General features: G+C 43.6%; 1 protein-coding gene across 2 annotated transcripts; it reads left to right on the forward strand.

Moving 5' to 3' along the window:
* The first annotated feature begins 1,180 nt into the window (after positions 1-1,180).
* LOC121562393 (cysteine-rich protein 1-like) lies at positions 1,181-4,404 on the forward strand. Of its 2 annotated transcripts, none has more exons than XM_041874684.2 (4): positions 1,181-1,335; positions 3,272-3,366; positions 3,896-3,950; positions 4,096-4,404. In XM_041874684.2, the coding sequence occupies exons 1-4, from the start codon at positions 1,293-1,295 to the stop codon at positions 4,158-4,160; spliced, it is 258 nt and encodes an 85-aa protein (XP_041730618.1). In that variant the 5' UTR covers positions 1,181-1,292; the 3' UTR covers positions 4,161-4,404. The 2 variants fall into 2 exon arrangements, with proteins under 2 accessions (XP_041730618.1, XP_041730619.1); XM_041874685.2 differs by having other exon boundaries at positions 4,099-4,404.
* The last annotated feature ends 8,959 nt before the right edge of the window (positions 4,405-13,363 follow it).

Here is a 13,363-nt window from a genome sequence, read left to right on the forward strand (position 1 = left end):
TTCTATGTATCATATCTTTCTGGTTCTATGTATCATATCTTTCTGGTTCTATGTATCATATCTTTCTAGTTCTATGTATCATATCTTTCTAGTTCTATGTATCATATCTTTCTAGTTCTATGTATCATATCTTTCTAGTTCTATGTATCATATCTTTCTAGTTCTATGTATCATATCTTTCTGGTTCTGTGTATCATATCTTTCTGGTTCTAAGTATCATATCTTTCTGGTTCTATGTATCATATCTTTCTAGTTCTATGTATCATATCTTTCTAGTTCTATGTATCATATCTTTCTAGTTCTATGTATCATATCTTTCTGGTTCTATGTAGCATATCTTTCTAGTTCTATGTATCATATCTTTCTGGTTCTATGTATCATATCTTTCTGGTTCTATGTATCATATCTTTCTAGTTCTATGTATCATATATTTCTAGTTCTATGTATCATATCTTTCTAGTTCTATGTATCATATCTTTCTAGTTCTATGTATCATATCTTTCTAGTTCTATGTATCATATCTTTCTGGTTCTGTGTATCATATCTTTCTGGTTCTAAGTATCATATCTTTCTGGTTCTATGTATCATATCTTTCTAGTTATATGTATCATATCTTTCTAGTTCTATGTATCATATCTTTCTAGTTCTATGTATCATATCTTTCTGGTTCTATGTAGCATATCTTTCTAGTTCTATGTATCATATCTTTCTGGTTCTATGTATCATATCTTTCTAGTTCTATGTATCATATCTTTCTGGTTCTATGTAGCATATCTTTCTATTTCTATGTATCATATCTTTCTAGTTCTATGTATCATATCTTTCTAGTTCTATGTATCATATCTTTCTAGTTCTATGTATCATATCTTTCTAGTTCTATGTATCATATCTTTCTAGTTCTATGTATCATATCTTTCTAGTTCTATGTATCATATCTTTCTAGTTCTATGTATCATATCATTTCATAACATAACTTTGTCCTATTTCTATGTATATTTTGTATTACCATTGACACCAATGTGTTGATTTTTCTTTGTCTCGCTGTGACAAGGTACTCGCCACATCCTGGTTCTGTCATCAGAACACGTCACATTCAGAGAGTTGAACCTATTTCCTGTACATCTCTCTGACACACACACACGTTTTCTCTACACACTCTCTCACACACACATTCTCTCTCTCTACAGACACTTTCTCTCTCTCTACACACACACTTTCTCCATCTCACACTCACACTCTCTACGTCCACACTTGCTGTCTGCTAAATAACAGTGTCAGGAATATAATCTATCATGGTGGGCTACTGTCCCATCTGTGGGAAACCCGTCTACTTTGGTGAGTGCAATGTGTGGGAGTGTGTGTGTGTGTGTGTGTGTTTGCAGTGTCATACAGTGGGTCAGAGATACCATAGAATTATGGAATAGTTACAGGTTTCTGAGAGGCATCGCTCACAAATATTTTCTAGCCTCAATCATTATACCTTTCCTATTGTGTGTGTGTGTCTGTGTGTCTGTGTGTGTGTGTCTTTGTGTGTGTGTGTGTGTGTGTGTGTGTGTGTGTGTGTGTGTCTCCATGCTCTGAACAGTCTGTCATGACTCACACACAGACAACAGGAAGTGGCTTCTCTGAGGGAGCAGACTGTTCTCTAACACTCCGGCTATGTTCCAACACTCTAACCTGGTGTCCTTTCCTTTCTAACCGGCCTTCTTTTCTTCCCGGGATAAGTTCCAACACCCTAAACTGGTCTCTTTTCCTTGACTGGATGGGTTCCAATAGTCTAACCTGGCTTCCTTTCCTTCAGAGGCTGGGTTCCAATAATCTAACCTTGCTTCATTTCCTTCAGAGGCTGGGTTCCAATAGTCTAACCTGGCTTCCTTTCCTTCAGAGGCTGGGTTCCAATAGTCTAACCTGGCTTCCTTTCCTTCAGAGGCTTGGTTCCAATAGTCTAACCTGGCTTCCATTCACCTGGCCTCCTTTCCTTTCCTGTGTCTTAAGTCCTCAGTTGATATGAGGCAGCAGACTGTTGTCTCACATTCCGGCTTTGTTCAAATACTAACTTGGCTTCCTTTCCTTTAGGGACTTGCATTATTTGCATGTGTCCGGTACAGGAACTAGGGTTGCAAATTAAAGAAATATTATTGGATAGTTTCTATGTTTACCAGTAAACTACCAGAATTTTGGTAACATTTAAGTTTTGGGGGGAATTTTATCAAATGACATCTAGTTGTCTTTTTGGGTACTTCAGATTATCACATGAGTCCGTAATTATCTCTGGCCCTCTGTGTGGCCTTATCACATGAGTCTGTAATTATCTCTGGCCCTCTGTGTGGCCTTATCACATGAGTCTGTAATTATCTCTGGCCCTCTGTGTGGCCTTATCACATGAGTCTGTAATGATCTCTGGCCCTCTGTGTGGCCTTATCACATGAGTCTGTAATTATCTCTGTCCCTCTGTGTGGCCTTATCACCTTATCACATGAGTCTGTAATTATCTCTGGCCCTCTGTGTGGCCTTATCATATGAGTCTGTAATTATCTCTGGTCCTCTGTGTGGCCTTATCACATGAGTCTGTAATTATCTCTGGCCCTCTGTGTGACCTTATCACATGAGTCTGTAATTATCTCTGGTCCTCTGTGTGGCCTTATCACATGTTAAATATATACAATAATTAAATAAGATGGTTTAAAATATATATATATAATACAAAGCTGTAAAACATTATCCTTAATATAAACCATGAACTTAGTAAATAGCATTGGTGTTTAATATGAGAGTTTCAGCATGAAACATACTTTATATATATATTTTTACACACTTGTATTTATTTGACTGTCAATATGTCTTTGTTGTAAATGTGTTGGCGCCAAACTGGTGGCAGTTGGGAAAAAAGTAAATAGTTGTCAGAGTTGCAGAATTAATTTAAAATAATGCCATTGTTGATTAGATGCTTTTTTCATTAATTAGGCTATTTTCTTTAGAAAACGCATGGACAATATGGACACAGACACACTATATAGGAATACTTTTTAAAAAAGTTACTCAAGTATAAATTTCCAAAGTTACCATAGAACATTCCAGTAACTTTGGTATATTACCGCTAGCTTTGCAACTCTAACAGGAACCTAACAGGTAACTCTCCAGTCACAGTGCAGATCTCTCTCTGAATGGCAGACACCATTTGACCTCTAACCCCTGCTATCCTCTAACCCCATTGGTCCATGACAGACATTTAACATCTAACCCTTGGTTTCCTTGAACCCCATTGGTCCAGGTGAGAAGAAGAGGTCGTTGGGGCGTGACTACCACCCTCTGTGTCTGAAGTGTCAACAGTGTCAGAGACAGTTGACCCCAGGACAACATGCAGAGGTATGGAGAGAGAGAGAGAGGGAGGAGGAGGGAGAGAAGGGGGGAGGGAGGAACGGGAGCTGAGAGGGAGGGGGAGAGAGGGGGAAAGATAGTCCCAAAAGTGTCAGAGACAGTTGACCCCAGGACAACATGCAGAGGTATGGAGAGAGAGAGAGAGAGAGAGAGAGAGGGGGGAGGGGAGGAGAGGGGGAAAGGTAGTATCAACAGTGTCATAGACAGCTGACCCCAGGACAACATGCAGAGGTACAAAGACAGGGAGAGGGAGGGAGGGAGGGAGGGAGGGAGGGAGGGAGGGAGGGAGGGAGGGAGGGAGGGAGGGAGGGAGGGAGGAGGGAGGGAGGGAGGGAGGGAGGGAGGAGGGAGATCGATCACAGTGTCTGTCTGTCTGTCTGTCTGTCTGTCTGTCTATCTATCTATCTATCTATCTATCTATCTATCTGTGTATATCTATCTATCTGTGTATATCTATCTATCTGTGTATATCTATGTATCTAATGAACTAAGATGATTTCTGTGCATTGTGTTTCAGCATGATGAGAAGCCCTACTGCACTAACTGTTACATGAAGACGTTCGGTCCCAGAGGTAGCTACTCCCTGGTGATGTACTGTACCAAATGGCAGCCTATTCCCATAAATATGGTGTATACAGTAAGTCTCTCATGTATCTCTCTCTCTCTCTCTCTCTCTCTCTCTCTCTCTCTCTCTCTCTCTCTCTCTCTCTCTCTCAGCAGGTAAGGGGAGAATGATGTCATACTGTCACAGCTCAGCCTCATCTTCCTCTTCCTCCTCCTAGGAACCAGTCTAACCAAAAAAACAACCAAAATACAACCTAATGAAAACTAACAGCCTATCAACAAGGATCTATGTTCAACCAAACTGACATTCAGCCAACAAGCCAATGACTAAACAACTAGGCCCAACATTCAACCAACCAACCAATGTTCGACCAACCAAGAAATAACCAATAGACAACCAACCTGACATTTAATTAACTACTATCCAACCAACCTGACATTTAATTAACTACTATCCAACCAACAGACATCGGTCTCACTCTGAAAGTCCCCCCTCTTTCAGTCAATCATAAAACAACTACCTGGACCACAACTTTGTGCTCAATGGAGACAACGGTTGTTCTTCAATAAAACAAAAGCTACTACAGCCGTCTTGTTGCAGTGTGTGAGTTAAACACAGGGTCCCTTTAGGCCTCAACACATCCTTATACTACACATGTACTGGAGTGGACACTCCCTAGCAATATCATGTTTTGAATACCACCGGAGTTCTGAACACACACACTTACAGAATTGGAGTGTAGCTATGCACCTCTCCCTTTCTCTGTCATCAACCAAAGCCAGAGAAGGAGTGTGTGTGTGAGAGAGAGAGAGAGAGAGAGAGAGGAGAGAGGAGAAGAGGAGAGAGAGAGAGAGAGAGAGAGAGAGAGAGAGAGAGAGAGAAACCACAGTGTGCCATCACAGCTGCTAGATTTGTGACCTGTTGCCACAAGAAAAGGTCAACCAGTGAAGAACAAACACCATTGTAAATACAACCCATATTATGTTTATTTATTTTCCCATTTGTACTTTAACTATTTGCACATTGTTACAACACTGTATATATACATAATATGACATTTGAAATGTCTTTATTCTTTTGGAACTTCTTAGTGTAATGTTTACTGTTAATATTTATTGTTTATTTCACTTTTGTTTACTATATACTTCACTTGCTTTGGCAATGTTAACATACATTTCCCATGCCAATAAAGCCCTTAAATTGAAATTGAAATTAGAGAGAGAGAGAGAGAGAGAGAGAGAGAAAGAGAGAGAGAGAGAGATAGCACAGTCTGCTGGAATGGGCATTTGAGTGAGACAGAGCTGGTACACATGCACACAAACACACACACACACTTCCTCCTGTTCCTCTGTTAGTAGTGGAACACACTTCCCCCAAAAACGTGCTGCCTGCCTGGTTTGCTTAATATACAGAATTTTAAATAAATTATATAAAAACAATTCTTGATCATTAAGTATATTTAAAACCAAATGTTTTACTGGGTGACTTTCACTTTTACTTGAGTCATTTTCTATTAAGGTGTCTTTTCTTTTACTCAAGTATGACAGTTGGTTACTTTTTCTACACTGCTTCCATCCAGCTATCTACTATCATTATCATATGTGTGAAAAACTTGGTTGGAAATCACACAAGACTGATCTCAGTTAATTCATACTGTATGTTGTAGTCTTTCCAAGAGAGAAATCACACAAGACTGACAGCCTGTGAGTTTATTAAAAGCATTCAGTGATTACATGGCAGTTTAGAGAGCAACAGGTCTTTATCTGTAAAGGGTAAATAACATAACATCAACATAATCTGCACTCACATCACAAATATGAAATAAACACTTCTCAACAATACCTTTGAGATCATTGATATATATTACCATATTTATTTACTTTAATTTGATTAATTGATTGATTTGCACACAGCATATTCACAATTTAATGTATATCAGACCTGAACTAAGTACTATACTTTCTCTGTAACCCACAGATCATAAGAGAATAACATAAATATCTCTATATAGTACAAACATCATAACAATAATCTACATAATAATCAATACCATAATATTTATAATGAATAACATAATTATCTCTATACTACTAACAACATAACAATAATCTACATCAGTCAATATCATAAAATGTATAATCAATAACATCATGAGAGGTAAACAACAGCAACAAAACAATCCCCAACAACAAACTAAAATGACCCATTTATTCAGATGTTTCAAAATACAAAGTATGAACAGATGATTATAATAATACATGGACTAATAATGGAAACACTTCAAGATAAAGAATCTAAGAGAAACACTAAATAAGATAAAGACATAAAGACAAAAGCTAAAAGCAGCAATACATTCTGGAACACAAAACAGACGTAATTGAGCTACTCTCTAAAAATAATTAAAACCCCATGATACCCAAAACCCCATGTTACCAAAACCCCATGTTACCCAAACCCCATGTTACCAAAACCCCCATGTTACCAAAAACCCTATGTTACCCAAACCCCATGTTACCAAAACCCCCATGTTACCCAAAACCCCATGTTACCAAAACCCCATGTTACCAAAACCCCCATGTTACCCAAAACCCCATGTTACCAAAACCCCATGTTACCAAAACCCCATGTTACCCAAAACCCCATGGTACCATGGTGGTACAAAACAAACAAAAATATATAATGGTGGTTACAATCACTCCTTTTAGATTTCTTCCAAGGTTCTAGAAAGATAAACTAATTCTGAACATGTTATTAAAATTAGAACCACTTAAGGTTTGTCATCACATTTTAAACACCAGTCCACTGCTGACCATAGATGTAAAACACAAAACTGACCTAAGATCAGCATGTAGGGTCAGCATCATTCTACTCCTACTCAGTCCCCTGGGCTGCTCTCTCCTCTCCCGGTCCAGCTTCAGCTCTGGAGCTCAGAGAGACCATCTCCATGGCATTGGCATCAACATAAAGATCCATGCTGCTCACCCTGTTCACTCTCTTCTGCCTCCTGGTGGTCTAGGGAGACACAGCACCAAGAGTGAGTGAGTCAGTCAGTCATGGACTAATAATGGAAACACTTCAAGATAAAGAATCTAAGAGAAACACTAAATAAGATAAAGACATAAAGACAAAAGCTAAAAGTAGCAATACATTCTGGAACACGTAATTGAGCTCGTTCTCTGTGCGTGCGCGTCTCTCGTTCTCTGTGCGCGCGCGTCTCTCGTTCTCTGTGTGTGTGCCTCTCTCGTTCTCTGTGTGCGCGCCTCTCTCGTTCTCTGTGCGCGCGCGTCTCTCGCTCTCTGTGTGTGCGCGCGTCTCTCGTTCTCTGTGTGCGCGCCTCTCGTTCTCTGTGTGCGCGCGCCTCTCGTTATCTGTGTGCGTGCGCCTCTCGTTCTCTGTGATGTGCGTCTCTCGTTCTCTGTGTGCGCGCGTGTCTCTCGTTCTCTGTGTGTGCGCCTCTCTCGTTCTCTGTGCTGTGCGCGCGCGCCTCTCATTCTCTGTGCTGTGTGCGCGCGCCTCTCGTTCTCTGTGTGCGCGCACCTCTCGTTCTCTGTGTGCGCGTCTCTGCGTTCTCGTGTGTGCGCGTGTCTCTCGTTCTCTGTGTGTGCGCCTCTCGTTCTCTGTGCGTGCGCGTCTCTCGTTCTCTGTGCGCGTGCGTCTCTCGTTCTCTCTGTGTGTGCGCGCGTCTCTCGTTCTCTGTGCTGTGTGCGCGCGCCTCTCGTTCTCTGTGTGCGCGCGCCTCTCGTTCTCTGTGTGCGCGCGCGCGTCTCTCGTTCTCTGTGTGTGCGCCTCTCTCGTTCTCTGTGTGTGTGCCTCTCTCGTTCTCTGTGTGCGCGCCTCTCTCGTTCTCTGTGCGCGCGCGTCTCTCGCTCTCTGTGTGTGCGCGCGTCTCTCGTTCTCTGTGTGCGCGCCTCTCGTTCTCTGTGTGCGCGCGTCTCTCGTTCTCTGTGTGCGCGCGTGTCTCTCGTTCTCTGTGTGTGCGCCTCTCTCGTTCTCTGTGCGTGCGCGTCTCTCGTTCTCTGTGCGCGTGCGTCTCTCGTTCTCTCTGTGTGTGCGCGCGTCTCTCGTTCTCTGTGCTGTGTGCGCGCGCCTCTCGTTCTCTGTGTGCGCGCGCCTCTCGTTCTCTGTGTGCGCGCGCGCGTCTCTCGTTCTCTGTGCGCGCGCGTCTCTCGTTCTCTGTGTGTGTGCCTCTCTGGCTCTCTGTGTGCGCGCCTCTCGTTCTCTGTGCGCGCTCTCTCGCTCTCTGTGTGTGCGCGCGTCTCTCGTTCTCTGTGTGCGCGCCTCTCGTTCTCTGTGTGCGCGCGCCTCTCGTTATCTGTGTGCGTGCGCCTCTCGTTCTCTGTGTGTGCGCGCCTCTCGTTCTCTGTGTGCGCGCGCCTCTCGTTCTCTGTGATGTGCGTCTCTCGTTCTCTGTGTGCGCGCGTGTCTCTCGTTCTCTGTGTGTGCGTCTCTCGTTCTCTGTGCTGTGCGCGCGCGCCTCTCATTCTCTGTGCTGTGTGCGCGCGCCTCTCGTTCTCTGTGTGCGCGCACCTCTCGTTCTCTGTGTGCGCGTCTCTCGTTCTCTGTGTGCGCGCGTGTCTCTCGTTCTCTGTGTGTGCGCCTCTCTCGTTCTCTGTGCGTGCGCGTCTCTCGTTCTCTGTGCGCGTGCGTCTCTCGTTCTCTCTGTGTGTGCGCGCGTCTCTCGTTCTCTGTGCTGTGTGCGCGCGCCTCTCGTTCTCTGTGTGCGCGCGCCTCTGGGTTCTCTGTGGTGCGCGCCCGCGTCTCTCGTTCTCTGTGTGTGCGCCTCTCTCGTTCTCTGTGCGCGCGCGTCTCTCGTTCTCTGTGCGCGCGCGTCTCTCATTCTCTGTGTGTGCGCGCGCATCTCTTGTTCTCTGTGTGTGCGCACGTGTCTCTTGTTCTCTGTGCGCGCGTCTCTCGTTCTCTGTGTGTGCGCGCCTCTCGTTCTCTGTGTGCGCGCGCGTCTCTCGTTCTCTGTACAGAAGAACAAACCCAAGATAGTGCAACACAAGTCAGAGATACACATCTGGTTAATCACACACCTTAAACACAGATATAGACCAATGTAGAATCTGAACCCTGCTCAAAGACACAAACATTTAAATGACTTGTAACGTCTGAGTAAATGTCTTTACCTTGTAGTACAGGTAGAAGGTGGTGATGGCTGTCAGTAGGATCAGCAGCACTACAACGTGTCTGATGATGAAGGCTGGCAGAGGAGAGGCTGCAAACAGAAACACCTTTGATGAGGGGACTGATCATCATCACATAGATCTGTGGGAAATCTGTCAATGACAAAGTTATAAGTCTGGTTCATGTTCAGTTACCTGTGACGGTGAGGTTGAGGAGCTCACTCTCAGAGGAGAAGTTATGAGAGAAAACATAATTGTCATAAACACAGCTGTAGTTCCCTTGGTGGGAGTCATCTGCAGCAGGGAAGAGGAAGGCAGCAGAGTGATTGACAGCTGGCTGGGTCTGGGTTCTGTTGGAGCCGGTGAACGTGAGGAGGAAGGAGCCTCCTGGGTACTGTGGCTGAGTGGAGCAGGTGATGGTGAAGTTGTAGCCCCTAAAGACTTCAGGCCCCTGGTGGCCCTGGAGATCCCTCCCCATTGAGTCAGTCAGGAAGATATCAGGCTGGACCAGGAGATCTGTAACAATAAAAGAGAACAAGAAAAACCTCTTCAACTAGTTTCCTATAGATATGACAATAACATCAGCATGTAACAGTGCTAGCCACCCTCCCTCACAGGGCAACATGAGTAGTGGGCCTACAGTCACTGAGACAGCATATGTTGATATCAGGCTGAAGCAGGACATCTGGAACAAGAGGAGAGAAAAAGAAAACGTAGCTCCTCAACTACTTTCCTCATTTAGATATGACAATAACATGACATGTGACAGTGGTAGTGAGTAGAGACGTTCACTGAGATAACACTCAAATACAAAAGCGTTCTGGGATATTTAAGTTGTATTTGATTCCTACTTGACTGAGTGATCTATTTTGCAATGCAGATTTACAAGCTAAATAGTCATCGTGAGAGGTGCAGAGGAAGTTGTATGAATGAAGGAAATCAGTTGAATATAATTTAAATATCTTGATATTTCCTGAGCAGATCACTGTGAGTCCAGGAAGGAGATGTAATACATGGCCAAAAGAATGGGGAACTCGGTAGAGTGTTGCAACCGAGGATAATTTTGACGCTCTACGTGCTTCAGCGGTCCGTTCTGTGAGCTTGTGTGGCCTACCACTTCACGGCTGAGCCGCTGTTGCTCCTAGACGCCACGTTGAAAGTCACTGAGCTCTTCGGCCATTCTACTACCAATGGTGGTCTATGGATTGTATGGCTGTGTGCTCAATTTTATACACCTGTCAGCAACAGAAATAGCCGAATCCACTAATGTCCACATACATTTGGCCATATAGTGTATCTTGTTATTACCTGAGCAGATCACTGTGAGTCCAGGAAGGAAATGATACATTCTCCTACACTCCCTCAGTGAAGGCTCAGACCCAAAACAGTAAACTCTAAACCCTCTAGTGGTGTTTCCAGGTAGTACTGAAACAGTGGAGCCACAACCCAGCTGTCCACACACTACTTCAGGTACATCCTCCTTGATCCAGTCTACAGCTCCCACAGTCCTCCACTCTCCCTGGTCGTACCGCTCCACTCCACCAGCACAGCGACTGCCTCCTCCCACCAGCCTCACATCATCAGGCTCTGAGAAAAGAAGAGAGAGAGACAGTAATCTTACTATTTTCTCACTAAAACACATCTACAGTGGGCTCCAAAATTACTGGCACCCCTGACTGCACAAACAACACACCTATATTGCCTCTCATATTCTTCACTCCAGGCGAGAAACAATGTTGATTGAGTGACAAACTGTTTCTTACCTGAGCAGGTGAGTCCAACAGCATTACCAGGTAGGCAGGTGTTGTTTTTTCTGTCTGAGGTGTCACAGTCCAGGAGAAGGGACTCATTGCCTTTACACTGGAACTCTTTATCCCAGGTCTGACCCTCACCTTCTCCATAGAGCCCCCCTGTAGAGCTGCAGGAGCCCCACAGCCAAGCTCCCCACAGACTACCTCTGCATCCTGCTGGTCAAAGTCAGCTTACACACTGAGGCCCAGGACTGATTGGACTTCACCTCCAGTCTCCCAGAGCAGAGACCATCTCCATCCACAAGCTGCACAGACTCTGGAGAAAAGAGTTGGTTGAACATTCAATCCGTTTGTTGATGACACTGTCAAGGACTAAACACAAATATGTTGGATAAAAGATTGTAGGTTGCTATGTTTGATACTGTAAGAGGTAGAAATGGGTTCTTAGTCACTCAGGACAGGGTTGGGAATAATGCAGGCAGGAGACAGGAATAAGTTCACTTCACTTTATAGAAAATAAACAGCTGGACATCCATCAGGCAGCTTCACTTCAGTAACATCTGAACTACAATGATCTGTCCATGCACATCTCCCATAAACCAATATGACAAACACAAATATAATGTTTAAATACATCTAACATCTCTCACTCTTTAAATGAAAAAACACATAAAACATGATATATGCTAATCTTGTATAATGTACAAATTAAATCTCTCAATACTACCAGTGTCTTACCTGAACAGGTCACATGATGATGATGATATCCACCATAACAGTCAGATCCTGTTGCTCCACACTCTCTCTCCATCTCCACTGCATCTATTCCATAGTTTGATTCCTCTTCTTCGCTCTTCAACCACAGATTCAGTTACAACATTCCCACAGCCCAGCTCTCTACACACAACCTTAGCCTCTTTCATCCTCCACCACCACCTATAACATAGAACTAACCACTCTCCTCTGTAGAAGACTTCCAGTGTCCCAGAACAGGAAGTGGGCCCATTCACCAGTCTGACTGAGTATTCAGCAGTAATGCTTTGTGGTTGACAAGTATTAGTAGTTCCATAAAACAGTACTTGTTATTGGGTTTTAGAATGGTGTGTATGGACACATGAATTTCTCCATGTGGGATAATAAAGTTGACTAATATTGAACTGCTATAATCACTGTAGATTTATACTCTACCTACCTGGTGGATTGATGCTTTGAGCCTGGATATCTGAGGGGAGAGGGGGAGAGAGAGAGAGAGAGAGAGAGAGAGAGAGAGAGAGAGAGAGAGAGAGAGAGAGAGAGAGAGAGAGAGAGAGAGAGAGAGAGAGAGAGAGAGAGAGAGAGAGAGAGAGAGAGAGAGAGAGAGAGAGAGAGAGAGAGAGAGAGAGAGAGAGGAGAGAGAGAGAGAGAGAGAGAGAGAGAGAGAGAGAGAGAGAGAGAGAGAGAGGCAGAGGTTAAATGAACATCAACATGACCTTTCATGATGTGCTGGGGAAGATAGGCTAATTGTTGGTATGATGCAACAACACCCATGTGTACATACACTATAGATGGAAATGTGTAACACTCTTTCCAGATGAGTTTATATCTAATTTATTACATTTTTTTTGTCTGTTGTTTCACAGGTCAGGGTCAAGCTGAGTGGAAGAGTAGAAAAGGTTACTGGTTATGATGACATCACTGGTGAGAATTCAGTGATGAAAAGATATTCAGCTGACTGCATGTTAATCTGTCAGCCCTATCTCTTTTGAAATCTCCCTCTCTCTCCTCTCCCTTCTCTATCTCCCTCCCCTCCTCTGCCCCCTCCATCCTCTCTCCACCACTCTCTCCTCTGCCCTCCCCACCCCTCCTTTCTGTCCTCTCTCTCTCTTCCTGACATATAGCATCAGGCCTGTTGAGCTTGACTCAGGTCACAGACCTCTAGCATCTACACCACCCATTCTCCTACACTAACATAAGACCAATATAATATATAATATATACTCTCATTTGTTAACATACAGACATATACAATCAATCATTGACACACTGAATATACAACAGTCAGATGCATGACATCATCACAACTTAACTGACATTAGTGCCTGTCCCCAGATGGACAGTTATGCTACAGTAAAGTACATTTACAGGTGATCACATCGTTGTCCTGCTTTGAGACGGATTTTTACTGTCTGCTTCCAGTTGTATGTTCTTTTACTAGCCCTGTAAATGATCAAATATCTTAAAATATCAAATCATATCTCAGTAACTGTCACAAGTGTATATCAGTATAACAGCATCCTACCTGTGCTCCAGAACAGGATCATCAATATCACTGCAGGTATCATATCTGTCTCTAACTGGGGCTCCACTGAGCTATACAAGTCTGCTGTCATGAAGAGTGGACTGAAGAGTGGAAAATACTGCTAGGCTATATGTCATTAGTTCATTAGGTCTTTGATGTGAGATAAACGTCTTAGCAACTTATCTTGGATCACTGGTTGAACCCAGCTAACTACATCAAACTGATCTGTTTTGAAAAACCCCACAGGAAACTGATGAGGTCTCAT

The sequence above is a fragment of the Coregonus clupeaformis genome, unplaced genomic scaffold (genome assembly GCF_020615455.1).
Source record: "Coregonus clupeaformis isolate EN_2021a unplaced genomic scaffold, ASM2061545v1 scaf1635, whole genome shotgun sequence".
NCBI classification, from domain to species: Eukaryota; Metazoa; Chordata; class Actinopteri; order Salmoniformes; family Salmonidae; genus Coregonus; species Coregonus clupeaformis.